Here is a 20,466-nt window from a genome sequence, read left to right on the forward strand (position 1 = left end):
CAAGACATGTTCATATAGGAGGGTATCTAATCAATATATTAACATAAGATATTGATTGCTGGCTCTAACTATTTTGGTTATAAACCACTAAATAAAAGTAGCCAGGAAAATGACAGATTTTCTTGGGACAAACAAATTATTAACAGAAAAAAATATTTTAAACGAAGTTTTTGTAAATAATACCCTTTGCTTCAAGAAATGCTTACACCGGTTAAGATAAAAAAAAAATTAGATATTAAAAAATTTATGGGAAGTTTTGAAGCTAGTTATTATTGGAAACATTGCTTGGGACATGCCAGGAAAATGACATTTTGAAGTTCAATTAAATTTTTTAACTATACAAAACAGTCAATGCTTGTCCAAAGTCATTTTAAAATGCTAACAGCAATGCAATTTATTAATTTTTTTTAAAAAAAAGGCTCTTTTAGTATTATAGTATTAGATCTTGGAGCAAGGGACAGTAAATTGTCATATTTCGTGAGAATCACCCATATATGCATCAAACATTTTTGAACAGAAAGGAACATTATGCATATTGTTATTAAAGTCAATTCAATGCTCTTTTTTTCTTTTTTTTTTCCTTTTTTCTTTTTTTTTTTTTTGATGCACCAGATAGAAAAGTGTGTAAGTTTCCTGCGTAAGAAACATTCCAATAGCAGCTGAAATTTTTATATGTAATGTTTCGAATATTTAGAATTTTAAAAAAAAATCAAATGCCTCTCCATTTTTTAAATTATAGTAGAACAAAAAAATATGTATGGGTCAGACATAGTGCACTAATAGTCAAAACGCAAAAATTCTTAAACGGATAAAATGAAATCATTTATAATTGATTAAAAAAAATTATCTACCACTCTTGTATTGTTGCATTAAATATTTACATTTTAAAATGACTTTTATAATTAATTGTCACGAAAAGGAATAAAAAGTAAAAGACTAAAATAAATTCGTTGTAATAACTTTATAGCTCACTATGAAAGTCGAATACAATATATTTTAGGACTTCTTTTTCAATTTTTCATATGTTTAATTTATTTCAGATGTGAATAATTTTTTAAGCATTAAAATATTTAATAATTATTTAACGCTAAATACACACCTTTAACTGCTTTTGATCAAAATGTCACATTTTGAAAGGCAATTTTAAATGTTTAAAGGCACATCAGACTAAACAGTGCAAATATTTAATAATTATTTAACTTAAAAACAACATACTTTTAATTACTTTGATCAGAATGTCACATTTTCAAAGGCAATTTTAAATGTTTAAAGGCGCATGAGACTAAGCAGTGCAGGCAATATTTTAAGTTACGAAATCAGACACTAAAATCAACTTTCTTTGAATAAACATACCTTTATTTTGTAGACGGTGGAGTCAGTTTTCTAATCTTTAAAATTTGCTATCATCAATCTGGAAAATATGTTCCAGAAAGTGTATGGTCAGGAGAGCGGTCAAAAAGTTTAATATTTTTAATGCTTTATCATATAAAAGAATTCTGAGTTCTCAGCCAACTGAGAATACATTTTCCTTTTCCCATTTGACTCTTTTCCGAAACTCCTTTTAAAAACTTTTCTACTTTCAAACCGGAACAAAAATATAAACATCAGGATGATAGTGGACATAAATTTTTACAGGATTATTTTAGTACCTCAAAGATGATAAGAATTAAATGTTATTACATAAGTTTGAAGTTCCATATATTTTGATCATCTGACAATTACCCTTTCTGCTAAAATATAAAGGGACCAACCGAGGAAAGGTTGATTTAGATAAGCTTGGCTCTTCGTTCCTGTAAGTATTCAATTTTTTCACCTTCAAAAATTGAGTTTTTATCTATACGAAAATATAACTTTGAATTCACTTATACTTATGAATTTTACTTTTAATTATGAATCATTACTCGACTTAACAAAAATATTTATTTTCTGAGTATTAACAAATAAATTTCAAAAAGTATAAGTTTCATTATCTTCTTGGCAAAGCTTTATGGTCGGTCTGACCATAGACCTAAAGTTGTGTTCACCCCCTGGGCCCCAGCTTCTATGGTGGGCTCTCTTTGAAAATGGGGCCCTGGAAAACCAAATTCAATTAAATTAAAAAGAGAAATGAAAAACTTAAATGTAGCTTTAAAACACATTTCATTGTAATTTGTTTCATTTTTATTATGAGTAAAATATTTTTACAAAATTTTATGTAATGAATCACACTGAGGACATGAAAAAATGAATGACTGTAGGTAACAATATCTCAATTTACTGCAAATGTTCTGTTAGCGCTAACAGCTTGCAGCCCATCCCTATAAACGATTAAATCCATTAACAAACACCCATTGTTTGTGGGGGTCCCATAAACAATGATAGAGAAGAAGAAAAAATATTTTAATAAAAATTGAGCTTGAATATAGTATTTCCGAACAATAGAGCAGAAGTATCTCAAGAATGAGGGGGGCTATCTGATGAATCAGACTGAGGACATGAAAACATATCACTATTTGAATTGCTGTAGGTAACAATATCTCAACCCACTGCAAGTGTAATGTTAGCGTTAGCAGCTTGCAGCCCATCCCTATAAACGATTAAATCCATAAACAAACACCCATTGTTTGTGGGGGTCCCATAAACAATGAAAGAGAAGAAGAAAATATTTTAATAAAAATTAAGCTTGAATATAGTAATTCCGAATAATAGAGCAGAAGTATCTCCCTCAACACCACCACCGTATATATATATATATATATATATATAAATATATATATATATATATATATATATATATAAATATATATATATATATATATATATATATATATATATATATATATATATATATATATATATATATATATATATATATATATATATATATATATATATATATATATATATATATATATATATATATATATATATATAGCATCTACCGGGTCCAAATTATTTGAACCTCACAAAATGACAATCAAGAATTCGAACCTGCAATTGTATCTTCATGATTCGAATTGTTTTAAAATTAAAATAGCCGTAAATAGAATACGTAATAGGAAGCAAACCGTTCCCGGCTTGCTTCCTATTACGTATTCATAAAAAGCGCTGCTATGAACTAACAAAAGTAATTCTATATTTTCTAAAAATTTATTTCCATTTTCTACAATAGGACATTTAAAAAGTCAGATAAAAATAGTTTCTAAAAATGAAAAATAAAATTTGAAGCTTCTTAAAAAAAACTTAATTTACTAATACATTTGGAACTTAAGGTACTGAATAACAAAATCGAAAACAGTTAGTTTTTAAAAGGTCTTATTCAAGTGCCCCTCTGGGCCTTCTCCCTGTCCGACCCTGAAAAGCTTGTTACCTAGAATCTAAAGTAGCATTTTTTTATTATTATTATTAATGTGATAGATTTATTCAAAAAATAGTTACAGTCATGAATAGGTATTCAAAACCTGTTAAAATTTATATATCATAAGTTTATCAACAATCTGTTTAAATTAATGTTTAAATTTACTAGAATCCAAGTAATATCGAGTTATTTTAAGTAAAAATATAAGGGACATTTCATTAATTCTTTTCATCCATGTAGCAAAAATGGCATGATTTACTTTTTGTCAATTTTTATTATTTGTCAAAAAAATCAAGACGTGTTTCAACACTCTGTGCGATATTTCCTTAAAAACAATAATAGTAACGAAAATAATTTCACTATTTTGTTCAATTTAGAAACCTGATAATCATTTTTGTTTCAGATTCGAGAAAGAAAATTTTTCTTACTATTCATTGCACGAGTAAAAGAAATAATAAACGGTTTTGCAACACCCTGTATAATTATCTCATAAAATAATAAATAAAATGTTACTATTTTATTAGATTTAGCGGGCTCATAATCATTTTTAGTTTCAGTTTAAAGATGAAATTCTTTGTTCCATTCAATACTTCAGTAAAAAAGAATAGCCGTGTAATTAAAAAAAAGTAATAGGCGTATTTAAATACCCTGCAGTGGAACACCCAGGATATGTTTTTCAGGGTTAAACCCCCCTCCCCCTCTAAAAACTGTGAGTTACGAAGCTTTTTATTTTTTTTTTAGATTTTTGTCTTTATTTTTTAAATTATTAATTCGACTTTCAATTAAAAAAATTATAATTTCTAAGCTAACTTTTATTTGAGAAAAGAAGTAAAGTATTCTTTTCTTATTGAGTAAAGAATTTCCAAAGAGAACATATTATCAAAAAAGTTTGACAGGCTTCTTCTTTTCTATTAACTCCTTTTATTTCTCAGCGACAGGTTTCTTTTTGTGGGAGGGAAACAAACTGCATTTTGAAGGAAAAAAAATTTAGAAAAAGGGGAGGTCTGCTTTGGTATAATATAACAGGCACAGGATCAGTATTCACACAGCTGACAATTACACATTATCCACACCATTATTCATTAGTTTCTTTCATTGTTGAGTGAAATTTAACTTTTCTTTACTTGTATGTGCATGCCTTAAGTGGTGAAACAAGTTGTTGCGTAGTACATTTTTTTGATTTAAACTTAACTGCAATATAGTGGAAAAATTTTATTCACTTTATTTCATCAAACTGCTTTGATAGCAAAGTCTGTTTCCTAAGTTTGCAAAAAGAGGAGCGAAAGTAGTATTGACACACATCATTTTTTACAAAGAAAAAAAGTAACTTTTAAAATGAGTTTCTGATTGTCAGATATCATAGCCCACAACGCAGTCTGGAAAACGCAGGTATATGCATTTTGTATTTTAAGAAATAATCCAAATGATTGTGTGAAAAACGATTAAAAAATCAGAACCGGCTCAACGTTGAAAAAATTGAGCAGACTCAATTATTGAAGGTCTAAAAAAGTAAATAATTATTAAAAAAAATTGTGCTAAGTCTTAGATCGGGCGCATTTATAGATCTTGCAGTGTGGGGGGGGGGGTGCACCTAAGTCTATGTACGCCATCGTTTACTTATATTTAGTGACCTGATTAATCGTTTCTTTTTCAGATTCAAGGATGAAATTCTTCGTACTATTCCTTACACTTGCTCTCTTCACTTCTCGATTGACAGCCGATCCTTTAGATGTTGACTGTGAAACTTTGATAAGTAATAAAATTATGCATATTGTTTTCGCAGGCAAATAAATTGTCATGTTCTTAATTAGCATGTTCCGTTTTCAAGAATTTACCAATACGTTTAAGACAGAACTTTTTAAAAATCCTTTTAAATCTATTTTAAGATTTAAACGATAAAACAATCGACATTGATAATATTTTTAATAGAATATTTTTAAAAATGTTTTTTTTTTTTTTTTCAAATTTGAATTCAGAAAATCCATATTAATTATTATAAACATCAAATAAGATATGTGCGAACAAACCCATTTGATTATAATTGCTCAAGTTTTAAGAAGTTTTTATAATGTTTTTTGCTTTTAAAATTTGTAAAAAAAAATTTCATATTTTAAAAAAATAATAAATAAAATTTTAAAAATACAGCAAATTTTACTGATTAATTCCTTTTTAACTAGGGGCCAAGCCTCAGGAACTGATTACTCAACTCTGTTGTGATGTCACACTAGTAATAATATAAATTAATTAATTTAACTTAAGAATTTGAATTTACGTTTGTGATGTCACACAGTTATAGTTCTAGCAGATATCAGTTCTGTATCGATATACCTTAGTCTTATACGCCAGTTTTTATTTATTTATTTTTCGTAAAATATATTACTAAGAGGATAGAGCGCTCGCCTCCCAGTGAGGTGACCACGTTCGAATCGCAGCAATGGTTGACCGATACAAATCTCGCACCAACAACAGTGCTAACGAAATATTTCAATTTTTAAAAAAAAAGTTTAAAGAAATGGATATTAGTAAATATTTAAAAGCAACAACTGTTCGAAAGAAGTTTGGTTTATGAATGTTATTTATGTGGTAGAAAACAGTTTAAAACATGAAGTAAACATCAAAATACAAAATTGAATTAAAATACGATTACAAAAATTTAAATCATATAGAATCTCAACTCAGTCGAATGTTCAAGCAGGGTAAATATTAACAACCATAGTATATATATATATATATATATATATATATATATATATATATATATATATATATATATATATATATATATATATATATATATATATATATATATATATATATATATATATATATATGTGTGTGTGTGTATATATATATATATCAAAGATAAAAACACCAAGAAAACAAGAAACAAAAAAGAATTTTAAATAAGAGAAAAATTAGTAAAAATTTACAAAAATTTTAAAAATTAATTAGAAATTAACAATGAAAAAACATGATTTCGTCATCAGCTTACACGATTATATCTGCAAAAATAGTGCTTTCTATTATTGTATTAATATTGTCGGAGGTTATTGGTTAGTTAAAGGGCCAACTCATATCCCTTTTACGTAATACAACTTAATGTTTTTTAGAGTAACTCTATTTCTAACTTTATATATATTTTTAAACCATATAGAAGGGTGTAAAAAATTTATGGCTCGTAAAAGAAAATTAAAAATTAGATTCAATCCATTTCAAAACTGATTTATTGAATAACTATAAGCATTGGCGGCTTTTAAAGCCATAACTCTGTATTTAATTTCATTTAAGACGCATAGTTTATAGTTGATTTTAAAATAATTAGGTATAAATTTCGGTAATTAAAAATTAAAACATTTATCTCAGAAAGAGGAAAATTTATCCACTGTCTTTGTGCATCAAGTAATTCCTTATATAAAAAGCTATAATACCAAAATAGATCTTAATATTTTAGTAATATTACAAAACAACCTTATTTTACAATAACTCATTAAAAAAATCAATTTTGTGCATAATAAAAAGGTATAACAAAAAATTAATAATAAATTGCTCTTTTGCACAATTACATTCTGATAGTAAACATCAACATAGGATATTCTAAAGACACAATATCTGTCATCTGCATACTTTTATCACTTATCTGTACACAGCTTTAAATGGTTTACAAGTTAGTTTTATCTGTGAAAATGTTACATAAGATTTTTTAAAAAATATTAAATCGTTCATTTGGGGTGTTTGGAAAGTAATTTCATTTCTTCCTAACAAAGGACTAAATTGTATTTTTCACAACCAACTTCACACTTAAGTCGTTCAATCATTATAATTTTTTAAAGCTGATATAGGAGTGAAAAAGTTCAATTGATTCTACGCAATAGTTTTTAGGTGGTGCTCATTCAAATATACAGAGCGAAAAGCAGCTTTTTCGGCATATTTTACTTTTTTACTATCGAAAAAGTAAAAATGCTGTCCAAGGAAAAAAAAATATCCAATGCGTATTGAGACAATGCATTGCCAGTACTTCAGTGCCAAAACTGGTTAGCAAAATTTCGATTAAGATGCATGAAGACACTACACCAGTTTAGGCTTATGAATGCACAATAAGGATATTAATTGATGTAAACTGGCAAATAACAACTCGTGAGATCGCTGAGAGATTAAATTTGTCGAATTTGAGCGTTCGTGATCATTTGAAATGCCTAGGTTTGTTTTCAAATCTCGACATATGAGTTCCTCAATGTTCTTATGAAAAGAATTTTGAGCTGTCTAATTATCGTCGCATTGAGCTGTCGCATCCGTGATTTGCTTCTCAAACGCCACGGAAAGTATCCATTTTTAAAGAGCATCATCACTGAGGACAAAAAAAATGAATTTTCTACAATATTTCTTCAGGTCTCTACTAAACTTTTAAGACGGTAATACCTTTACTTCAAATTAAGAGGTCAAAACTTACCTAAATCAGTTTTTTGCTTTTAAAAAACAGAAATTTTATCAGCTAGGAATCATACTACTGCCAGAAAGATGGCAAAAGGTATTGGAGCAGAATGGAAAACATAAAATTAAATTAAATACTTATTCACTATAAGAAAATCTTCTTCCATTTTAATAAGGAAAAAACGAAATTACTTTTCGAACAACCCAATATATTTTAGAAATATTTTATTTTTCATCTCACTACTCAACATCTCTTTCAAAAGTGTGACATTCTCCAGGTCTTTGAGTTTTACTTACGTGATTTTAACTAATATGGAATGCAAGGATTATTGTGAGCCCAACTCAAAAATACTGAATATTTCTTGAGTAAAATCATTAAAGACGCATTTCAAAAAATAAATGTCTTTATAAATTTAAATCATTGATATTTTCAAAACATGAAATTCTAAATAAATTATATGCAGCATAATTTAAATGAATAATTATGTATAAATTTACTTTTATCTCTAATCACATTTATTATTCTACCAGAAAAAAATATTTACAAATGAACGAGATGCCAAGTATAAATTTTAGTTTCAGTATTTTTAAATAAAATATGCAAGAATTTTTATACATAAATTTGATCGATGATTTTTTTTAAACTTCTGGACCTTGGATTTCCGGAAACTTCCGGATCGCGGTTGGCGGAAAATCCGGAAATCTGGATTTTTTTCTGGAGTAAAATCATCTCTGATAATGAAAAAATATCACTGAATTTAAAAAATTGATTGATCATGTGATTTGAAAAATAATTAAATTATGATTTAAAATACCAATTTTTAATCATTTTGTTCCAATCCCTGCGAATTTTCTCTTTAATTATGAACCTCTGCAATTCCAATTAACATTTTTATTTTAAAAAAAACTCCTTGTAAAAAAAATAAGTATTTAAAATGAAACTCGATTATTTTATTTCTTGTATTTCAGTTCAATTAAGTGAATTTCATAAATTGATAGAGGCACAAAGAGATGCTTGTAAAATGAAAGAAGATAAGAAAGCCATGCGGTATCCATCTTTAAGACTACGTTTCGGTAAAAGAGATACTCCTCATTTTCTGAAAAGATCGTTCAGCAATTTTGAAACTCCTGTTTTACAAGATGAAGAGCAAAATATGTTTGTTGATTAGATTTGTATTCGTGTTTCTTTCAAACATAATATCACTACAACAATTTAGTTGCTTAGTAAATGTTCAACTGAAAATCTTATGTAATCACATGTGACAATTTTTTGTAGATTTTAAGTTACTGATTTTGTTCTGCTCTTCAAATCACTACTCCATTTTGTATGTTAAATTACAAGTTACTTTAAAAATAAAGCTGACTGATATACTCTACAATATTTTTATACAGGTATGTTTTTTTAAAGTTATGACATTTAAACATTTAAAATATAAATTAATATATCATTTAAGAAAAGTATATTATTCAAAGCACATCTGCCTACAATTTTTTCTACTTTTCTTCAGAGTAAGCAATCTTACATGCGACCTTCGCTTTCGAAGTAAGTTTACCAAGAATTCTGGAATGAAATTATATGAATCCCTTATACTGCCATTTGAATCTTTTTCGAATTAGTGTTTACTTACAATTTTTAATTATATTTTAATTTAATAATCAATTAATTACTATAAAAAGTTATTAAGTACAAGAATAAAAAAGAATATGGACAAGCCAGAATGCAATGACGTGACTACTGCTGTATGGCATAACTCAAATTTTCAATATATGAGCCACAATTATAAATACATAGATTTAAAAAGTAGTAAAATCATTTTCAAAATTATTAACAACAGGAGCAGACTTCAGAGAAGGGGAAATGCCAGCTAGACTAGACACCAGGCAAGCACATTTCCTCATTTCCAGAAGATTAGGAAATTTTGAGGGGGTTTGAACATCCTCAAAGAAGTACTTGAATAATTACAAAAGCATTTCAGGTTTCTAAGTCAAAAGTAAAAAAACTCATTCCTGGCTCTTACCATTTATTAAAAACCTGATTTTTAATGACTGCTAAAAATATCAAAAAGAAAAGGTTTATTTAAAAAATAAAGATAAAATTATAAAACTGTTAAACTGACTCAACTGTGTTAACTCATTTTAAAAATTGAGAGTCTCAGAAGAGACTTCGCTGAAGAAACTGATAACATGTTGAAGAAACTGATAACCATTACAAAACCTCTCACAGTTCTCACAAGTTATAGGACCAGTATATAGCGAGTATCTTTCTATATACAGGTACTAGTGTAATTCAATTTTTGTAACATCATTACATTCATCATCATAAAGCATTTAAGACAATATCCTATGAATTACTATTTAATTATTATAAAAAAAATAAACTTTTTTTATAATCTGAAATAAACTGACATAACTGATTAAGTTTAGTTTATGGCATATTGACATCATTAGTATGCCATTTTGGAAGTCCAAATAACACTTATCCAAAATGCATTAGAAACATTTAAAATCTCAAGCGGTAACGTTTTCATTAAAACCCATGCACGTTTTGATGTCACACTGGTACACCTTCACCAGCCATTTATCCTAGACTTTCTATCATTGTGACAAAAAAAGGCATAGAGGTTTTAACAAAAATTTTACCATATTTAATTTTAAACATTTTTTTAATGAACTTTAATGTTATTACAAAGAACTACAGTACAAAACCCGTTATCCGGAAATCAGAAATCCGGAAATCAGAAAACCGGAAAACCAAAAAACCGGAACGAAATTCGATACATTTTCCCGCGATTTTTTTAAAAAGATGTTTTTTTCTTCATAAGATTTTAGGATTTTTCTTTATTTTTTGAAAGATGTTTACCTTACCATCAGTTTAGAAATAATCATTAGTGTATTACTTCATCGTTTTTTCTTCTTTTTAAGATAATTTCCAAATATATATATTTTTTTAGTTGGGTTTAACGATAAAAAAACGGCTTTTTGTAGCGATTCAGAAAACCGGAAAAATCAGTTATCCGGAATAGCGATGGTCCCTATCGTTCCGGATAATCGGTTCTCTACTGTACTTACATAATTCAATAACAATCAATCAGTTCAACTAGTTGCCAATTTATTTGCTCTTTTTTGTCATTATTATTACTCTTTTTTGAAACTAAAAAGAGTTATACCTTTGTTGAGAACTATGTTTTAGCTTCATTTGACACATAACTTAAGTTATTGATGATTTTACTCTCAACTTTGATCTGATTTCTCTAGATAATGAGATATTGTAGTTTAATAACAAATATGAAGTATTAATTAGGCACAAAATACGTTTTAAAACAATGTTATAAGTGAAATGTGTATCACTAGTTCAAAATAGTTAATTATTGTGGAACCAATCAAAATGTAATCACTTAGTGCTGCTATCTACCAAATATATTTAAGAAACCATGAAAAAGCATTGTAATGAAATAGAAACACCAAGTAGTGCTTACTTGGTCTTAAATATCAACAGAATTTTTAAAAAAATCAAACAGAGGATATTTAATCAATAATTTAAAATTTGGAAAATTATTATTTATTCAGTTTATTTCAAAAAATTTTATAGCTTTAATAAGTTCTGTAAATATTAAAAAAAATTTCTTGAATCTAATTGTAATTCTTAAAATTTTAAAATATAAATTAGAATTAAAATTAGTAAGTTCATTAAATTCTATTATTTTATCAACAAAAAAAATTAATAAGTTGCCCTTCATCTTTATTTTCTTTTATATTTAAATCCAAAAAATAATCTTGTTCATTATTATTAGTTTTAATTCAATTTAGTTCTCTAGGATAAATATTCAAGACATTAATATCTCTAAAAAAATGGATAATCAAAGCATCAAGTTGTCAGCATCCTTTAATCCAATTTTGTTTGAGAAATTTAAATTCACAATAATGTAAATGAGTATTAACCAAAACACGCAAATAATTACTTCCTATAGAAATACCCTTAATTTATTTGTAGGTATTCCAATAGGGAGTAATTATCATTAGAAAGAGAATTTTCAAAAATTTTAAAGTTACATAAATTCATCCAATACTCTTTATTAGGTAATTTTTTTTCTTCACAATTTCTGAACATATATAAACTAGACTATGAGAGATACTTAAAATAAATTTTCAAAATCGAAAGCAAGTCTAATATTAATATTATTCGATTTTAAATAGTTAATTAAATCTTTATCAATATTCATAATAAAATGTTATATCAATTTGCAAAATAATATTAAACAACTGAAAAAAAATCTAAAAAGGGAATTGTAACTAACAGTACAAGTAACAAACCTTAATTTAATTGGTCTTTTATGAGATTTTAAAGAAAACTATAAATGTGATTTATTAATATCATCAATTTTAAAATTAAAATATTTAGAAAAAGCTAAAATTCGATTGTCAATTTCGCTTTTTAATTGTTAATTTTAATTAAAGTATTGTTTTCACAATTGAATTCATAATTTATCAGAAAAAACTTTTACAAATGAAACAAAAATTATCATCTTCTTTGTCTGCAACATCAATAATAAAATGTTTCTTTAAATTTTTCATCTCTTTAAAAGAAGAATTTAAATAAGCCTGTTAAGTGTGTGTAGCTATTAATTAGTTCAAAACATTAAATTTCCACTCTTTAAACCCTTCAACTTACCAACATGGCATAATTTGCAATGAAACAATCAACAATTCTGGCCAACAGATGAAAGATATCAAGTTTAAATTTTTGTTTCTAACTTTAAATTTTGTACCAAGTCCCACACAAAATTTTATTTTTAGCAACATGTATTTTAAAATCAAAAGCTAATCTAGTATTAATATTATTCTATTTTTAATAGTTAATTAAATCTTTATCAATATTCATAATAAAATGCTATATCAATTTGCAAAATAATATTAAACAATTGTAAAAAAAATTCTAAAAAAGGAATTGTAGCTAACAGTACAAGTAAAAAACCTGAATTTAATTGATCTTTTATGAGATTTTAAAGAAGACTATAAATGTGATTTATTAATATCATCAATTTTAAAATTAAATTATTTAGAAAAAGCCAAAAATTCGATTATCAATTTCGCTTTTTTATTTGTTAATCATATCAGAAAAAACTTTTACAAATGAAACAAAATTTATAAAAGGCTTTATCTGCAACATCAATAATAAAATGATTCTTTAAATTTTTCATCGCTTTAAGAAAAGAATTTAAATAAGCCTGTTAAGTGTGTGTAGTTATTAATTAATTTAAAACATTAAATTTCCACTCTTTAAATCCTTCAACTTACCAAGCTGGCATAATTTGCAATGAAACAATCAACATTTCTGGCCAACAGAAGAAAGATATCGTCAAGTTTAAATTGTTTTCTAACTCTCAATTTTGTACCAAGTCCCACACAAAATTTTAATTTTAGCAAAATGTATAATTCTCATACATATATATATATATATATATATATACAGGGTTATTCACAATTCCTACCGGGGTTTCGAAGCGTTACAGTAAAAAAACGAAGACGAATATGGCAAAAAAGGACATATGAAATTATTCCGAAAGTATTTAAGTTTTAATTTAAGCAGTTGCCGGTAGATGGCAGTAACATGTACCACTGAAGCCAGTTGTAGTAAACATAAGGTTGTAGTAAACAGAGGGAATTATGAATTACCCTGTATATGTATATGTATATATATATATATATATATATATATATATATATATATATATATATATATATATATATATATATATATATATATATATAAATAAATACAAGAAAACACTAAGAAAGTTAAGAAAAACAATAAGTAACATTTATTGCGCTTAAGCTGCAAGTAAACAGCACTCATTAGATAAGTTCAAAATGAAGAATAAAACAAAGAAAAATTATAGACATATGAAAAAAGGGGGTGGGAAATAATAAGTAAAAAAACAACAAACAACAAACAATTTTTGTTGTTTGTTGTTTTTTTACTTATTATTTCCCACCCCCTTTTTTTCATATGTCTATAATTTTTCTTTGTTTTATTCTTCATTTTGAACTTATATATATATATATATATATATTTATATATATATATATATATATACATGCATAAATATATATACACAGTCCAGTCACATTAATGTGACCACCACCTACCTTCGACGTAAACGTGAAATAACCAATCACAGAAGGCAGGTGGCAGCATATTACAATAAAGTGTATATAAAGGATGTCCTAGGGCATCGGAAAGCATTTCAAGCGTTGGCGTAATGTAAAAACGTAGCGATTTATCCGACGTCCAAAAGGGCATGATTATTGGCCTTCGCGCCAAGTGTGGAAGCATTTTGGAAACGGTTAATTTTGTGAACTGTTCGCGTGCCATCGTGGTGAAAGTATACTGTGTGGTAAAATGGCACTATCCAAAATCAGTAGCTTGGCACATGCGGTGCACCACGGGCTATAGATGACAGAGGCGTAGGAAAGCTACGGAGATGCGTTCAGGTGAATAGACATGCAACTGTTTAGCAACTGACCGCCCAGATGAACCAAGGGGCTACCAAGTGTGTATCCTCAATAACGGTTCAGCGAATGTTGCTGTGCATGGGCCTCCGCTTCAGAAGCCTGGTTAATTCATCTATGCTGACTGCTGTTCATTGGCGACGAAGGCTGGAATTTGCATGCCAGTACCGCAACTGGATGTCCACATAGTGGTGACAGGTGGCTTTTTCCGATGAATCACATTTTATGCTCCATCGAACAGATGGACGTTGGCGTATACGGCATGAAACGTCTGAAAGCAAACACCCTGCAACAATTGCCGGAAGGATCCAGGCTGGAGGAGGAAGCATTATGGTTTGGGGAATGTTTTCCTGGCATTCACTGGGTGCACTCATCATTGTGGAAGGAGCGATGGATCAGCACAAGTACGCATCTGCCCTTGCGGACCATGTCCACCCCTACATGCGAATGATTTTTCGTTAGAATGATGGCATCTACCAGCAGGGTAAGGCGAGGTGTCATACAGCTCACAGTGTATGTGCGTGGTACGAGGAGCACAAGGATGAGTTTACCGTACTTCCCTGGCCAGCAAACTTACCGTATTTAAACCCAATTGAGAATCTGTGGGACCACCTCTATCGGTTTGACTTGGAATTTTTTTTTTCTTTCTGTGCAAAATCTTTAAGCTTATTTTTAACAGTTTTTTGTTTAAAATATGATTACTAACATGTCTTTATTTCTTTTCAACGCACAGTTGTTTTTAATTTATTTAATAAAGTCAACTAATATCTTGTAATCTGAATTTATACACTAAAAGTAAGTTTTAAAATTTAAGTGTACCAATTTGAATATTTTTAGATATAGGACTTCTTTCTATAAATGAATATAAATTAAAATAATATATAAACTGACTTGAATAGCACATGTAAAAATATTAAACATATCTTTAAGCAATAGATAAAAACATTTATAACAAAATATCTTTATTTTAACAAAATAATTGATTTGTTTAAATATAGTTCACAAAAATACATCAGAAGTTCATTATTACATTATTGCACTTCAAAATATTATACTTGTACAGACAATCATAGTAAAATATGAACATTATAAAACATTGAAATATTTAATACAGTTCATTATCTAAACGAGCTTCAGTTCAGGAACTACATTTTTTATAGCATTTCTAACAACTTTAGCTACCTAATGAAAAAAATATTACTGTCTAGGCATTGAAACTTGATGCTGTGTTATATAAATCACACCTTATTTGTACTTTGTTTTTCAGCATTTTCTTCTTCTGCACTTAAATCAGCACGAAAGAATATTCGAGCACTGCTCAAAGAATAATTCAAAAGATCAAATTCCTGTAATAAAACGAGAAAAAAATTCTTTATTATTTGGAAAAAAATATTTTAAATAAAGGATATGGGATAAGTGGTGGAAATATTTTCCCTCATAAATATATATTTCAAATCAGAATTTCAAACGTAATATATATGTATCCCAATTATCTGCAGAATTGAAGGCCTACAAGCACGGATAAGCGAATTCACAGATAATCCGAAAAACAATTTTTAAAAAAATACACTCATCAACAATTTTCTTTAATATAAATGATAAATTTCAATATCTATTATTAGCAGTTTTCTTAGTATAAGTTTTTTTCCTTTTTTGCATAAAAAAAACCTGCCCACTTCTTTTGTTTCTTGGTATTGGAGAGCAGGTGGCGGAAAATAAAACAGACACAACCAGACTTTTAACTCAGGAGTTCATATGCTTTTGAAAAAAAGAATGCACAAAACAATTTTCGAAACACATGAATTAGTTCTTATAAAGAGTCACTGCACATACAGGATTTTTATAGAAATACTAATCAGTAACTAAACTAACAATAAATGACTGACTACAATTCTGAAATCATGCATATGGCCTATAAATTATTCAAGACCCTGCTTCATTCTTTTTCTTTTAGGGGAATAAGTGTCCTGTGGGAACCACCCTCATTTGTTAATTATCAAATTTATAACTGATAAGAGTTCCAGGAATGTGTTACATGTTGACTAAATAATGGCTGAGGATTATTCATTTCCATTCATCATATGAAGGCAAAACAGAAAGCACTAAATTTCTTTACTTGCTATCTATAACATTACTTCGAATAATAACCAGGGATGAGATTAGCCAAAAGGCAAAAAAGCTGAATTTCTACACTATTAAATTTTAAGCAAACGCAACCCTTTAATAATAAATTCCAGACAGTTTAAGATAATAAATAATGTGTTGACATACAATTGTGTACTAATCTATTATTATATAAATGATTACATTGATACTTAGTGAAAATAAAAATTACCAATTGAAAAAATAAAGCTGGAAATTATATTTTTCCTCAGTTCACATAAGAGACTTATTACTTGAAAAACTACCTGGTTTAGCAAATTAAAACTACTGAGTATATACATAAATATTTCATTTCTTTTAATAAATACTGTTATGTGATTTATAGCAAATGTATCAGTAATATTACTTTTTAAATTATTTTGGGGAAAAAAAACTAAAATGGGCAGAATCATTATGTTCATATTATAGTCTAATTTAACTAGAGCCCTGGGAAACATATCAATAACAGTGAAGTAGAAATATATAGTAACTCCTTAACATACAAAATTGCTATTTTAGTTTGAAAAATTAAATGACAATCAGCAACTGTTTAGATAATTATTTTCCATTTGATAAGAATTTTGCATTTTATAGCATAAATAACAGCAATTATAATTTAAAATTTTGATGATGAGTTAATTAACTCCTTTTCCAAAAAAAAATAATAATCACTTTTTAAGTGATTGCTTTTGTTTGCTATATCTTTTATGTTTGCTATATTTCGTCGTTAGTCCATCTTCAAACATTTTGTGACAAATCTTACTTTTTCTTCCTTGAAAGCACAGAATGTTAGTTTTGAATATATTCCCTTCCAGTTTCTCAGATGTTGATACTAATAATCATCGTTAGAAAAACAGTCACCTTTATAGTAACTAATTTTAAAAAAATATTTTACTTCTTACAAGAATCGCGATAGTTGATCTTAAAATTGCGTGAAGATGAATAACAATTATGGATTTTGAAATCACATGAATATGAAACTAGATATAAGATTTTGAAAATGAAAAAATACAAATTGGGATATAGAATTTTCAAAACGTGTAAATACAAATCACGATTCATAATTTTTAGATCGCGTAAATACGAATCATGATGCATAATTTTTATATTGCATAAATAAGAATTATGATGCATAATTTTTAGAATGTGAATTTTAATGTCTTATTTTTAAATCAGATATAAATACGAAAATTAATGTTTGATATTATAACCGCATGAGCAAATCAAGACATTGAATTTTAAACTCGAGTGAATACGAATTGCTACATTGGTCTTAGAAAGACGTAAATACCAATCACAATATCGGATTTTTAAACCTCGTACAATATTCAAATCGAGTGAATAAGAATCGCAACATGCAACTTTTATATCACGCAAATCTGAAAAGCTATGTTTGATATTAAAATCGTGCCAGCCGATGGTCGAGTAATTAGCGTGCCTGACTGCAAGCCATTGGTTGCTGGTTCGAATCCGGCGCAGGGCATGGATGTTTCACTCTGTGTTTTGTTCTCTATTGTGTGAATGTGGCCCGCCCTGTAAAACAGGTATGTCGCAGTGTGGCGTGGGTAATGTCGCTCGCCACCGTGACTTAGGTTCACAGGTGCCCACTGGATAACGTTAAATGAGTAACATTTCTGGTGAAAACGACTGGAATTCTGGCGAAGTAACATTTCTGGCTTCTCGGTGAAAAACGTTAAAGTTCAGTGCCTGCCGTTAGGAAAATAATAAATAAATATTAAAATCGCGTGAATAAGAATCGGGATATTAGCAGATTCCAGGCTTGGGACCTCTTAACAGGCTTGTCAGAAGCAGCGTCGTTTGAACTACGAAAATCGGAGCTATCTGGCGGGCGGGTAAAAATGCGGAAAATCTCATTTGCTGCATGTAAAAGAGGAGAAAATAGCTAAAATAAGTAAAAATGAGGAAGGATTGGTAACTATGTAGTTTAAATTTTCTGTTTCTCTTTGAAAATCGGTGAATTTTCTGAAAAAGCGGAATATTTATTAAAAAATGTTAAATTTTTAGAAAATCTGAATTTCTGATAAAAAGCTGAAATTCAAGAGATAAAAGTGAAAAAGGCAGAAATCTGCTAAAAAGCGGAAAAATCTCATCCCTGAATAACAAAATGACCCAGGAGTAAAAGCTGTTTTGATGGGTTCTATTAATTAAAATTCAAACTTCATACTGCATTTGTAGTTCCACAGCAGTAAATCATAATTCACTTGCTCTTTATGAATGCTTTGCCATTTTTACCCTTTCAATGCTGGTTTTACTTAGGTATTGCACTTGAAGCTACTATGTTTATATGCAGACCCATTATTTGATCAATTGTGAACACCTGGGCAAGAAACATGAATGTTTGCTAGTATGTTGTTCTCAAAACTTTTAAAATAGTTTCATCTCTATGAAATCTTAAATTCTAAACGCTACATTATTTATCATAGCAAAAAAAGCGAAACGTGGATAATCAGGAGTTTACTTCATATATATAAGCATACTGGTTGCCGAAATTTAAGAACTGTTTATTATGTAAAGTTCAAGGGAACACCATTTCAAATGAGACACAGCAAGAAAAAAAATTGAATCTGTTAACATTTAGCTAGTTATGAAAGATCTTGATCAAAATTGTTTTATTTGTACTCATGTAAAATTAGCCAAGAATTTTTAATATCCCTTTAAGGCGATGAGTAAGCATTTGTCTTTGTCATGTAAATATGTCATTAAAAGTATGTCTCTTATTAATTTCTTTAATAAATTATCACTTAGGCATGCTATTTCATTTTCATTCAATTTGTTTCAATTTTGTTATAAAAATAATAATTTTTTGATTGACAAAAACTATATTTTAATAAGGTTAAAAAATTTCCTAAAAGTATCATAAGATTAAGAAACTTTGTATGGACAAATAGCATAAGTTCTTATAATGGCAATATTAATAAGAAATGCTAAATATTATAAGACTTAAATTAATACTAACGTCATGTTAATTTAGCACTTATTCTTAAACTACATTCACCATATATTCTTGAACTACACAATAAAATGGGAAAATATCATGATTCACAATTATTATCAAAAAAAGTAATAGCTCAAGTAGATTTACTCTTATATAGGTACTGCCTGAAGCTACATCTAAATAGGGATTTTTTTAAACAATTTAATATCCTTAATATTGTCTCAAACTTAGTTAAAAGTTTTAAATGTTTTTTTTACCTAATGCTACCTTGTCAGCTACCTATGTCACTTAAAATGGAAAAGGTTTATAAGGAAAAAATCTTTAGCACATTGTAACTCATTAGCTCGTGAATTAAATGGCAGAAGATAAAATAAAAAAATAACCAAGCTTCTAGAAATATATGTAGAAAAACAAACCTGCTGATAAATTTCCAATCTCCTGCTTGTTAAATTCATTGTTTCTAAAAGCTTCCTGTCTTCTTTTCCTAATGCAGTATTTTTTTGAGAAAGTGCATCTTCCTAAAAGTATGAATATGGTTATAATGTAATTCTTAGAAGTTATAATAAAAAGAAATCACCTTCACAATAATGAAAATTTATTATATTGATAATAAAAACTTTTACAATTAACAAAAGAAATTTGTAACAGGCAGATTTACCTAATCAAAGAATAAATACTTGAGTGTTCACTAATTCCTTAGAAAATAGTAAGATTATGTATAATATTTCTCAATATTTTTAAACATAAATGTATAGTTTACTTAACTAATTAAAAAAAACAAAAAAACAACATCATTATTTTGAAATTTATGTTTATGCTTAAAACTATGTATTCTGTGTTTCTTGGGTGACATTTTTCACACATTCCGTGATAAATCGATTAACTTATTTTAGAAGAATTGATTCTTTACCTTGAATGCATAACAAAGCAAAAATTAATTTTCAAAACACAATCACTTTTGAATTGGTGTTCAGTTCATAATCTCTATGGAAATTGTACTTTTGCATTAGATTCTTACACAACATTTTGTTGGTTATGTTGTATAAATATCCTATGCAACATTATTACATGCAACATATATTGGAATTATGAT

The 20,466-nt window shown here is 27.8% G+C and overlaps 1 protein-coding gene and 1 long non-coding RNA gene across 2 annotated transcripts in view; one reads left to right on the forward strand and one right to left on the reverse strand.

Moving 5' to 3' along the window:
• The first annotated feature begins 1,731 nt into the window (after positions 1-1,731).
• Positions 1,732-9,161, forward strand: LOC139427109 (uncharacterized). Its single transcript, XR_011638255.2, has 3 exons — positions 1,732-1,792; positions 4,992-5,090; positions 8,735-9,161. It is a non-coding gene; the product is annotated as an uncharacterized LOC139427109 (long non-coding RNA).
• A 6,059-nt stretch (positions 9,162-15,220) lies between these two features.
• SWIP (strumpellin and WASH-interacting protein) overlaps positions 15,221-20,466 on the reverse strand; it is a 48,980-nt gene continuing 43,734 nt past the window's right edge. The window contains exons 29-30 of the mRNA XM_016066996.4: positions 19,790-19,891; positions 15,221-15,621 (exon numbers count right to left, since the gene is read on the reverse strand). Of these exons, the coding sequence (XP_015922482.2) occupies positions 15,514-15,621; positions 19,790-19,891 (210 nt within the window). The 3' untranslated portion in view covers positions 15,221-15,513. The remainder of the gene's footprint in view (positions 15,622-19,789; positions 19,892-20,466) is intronic.

This window comes from Parasteatoda tepidariorum, chromosome 11 (genome assembly GCF_982258835.1).
Source record: "Parasteatoda tepidariorum strain Cologne lab strain chromosome 11, Ptep-v5.0, whole genome shotgun sequence".
Classification (NCBI taxonomy): domain Eukaryota; kingdom Metazoa; phylum Arthropoda; class Arachnida; order Araneae; family Theridiidae; genus Parasteatoda; species Parasteatoda tepidariorum.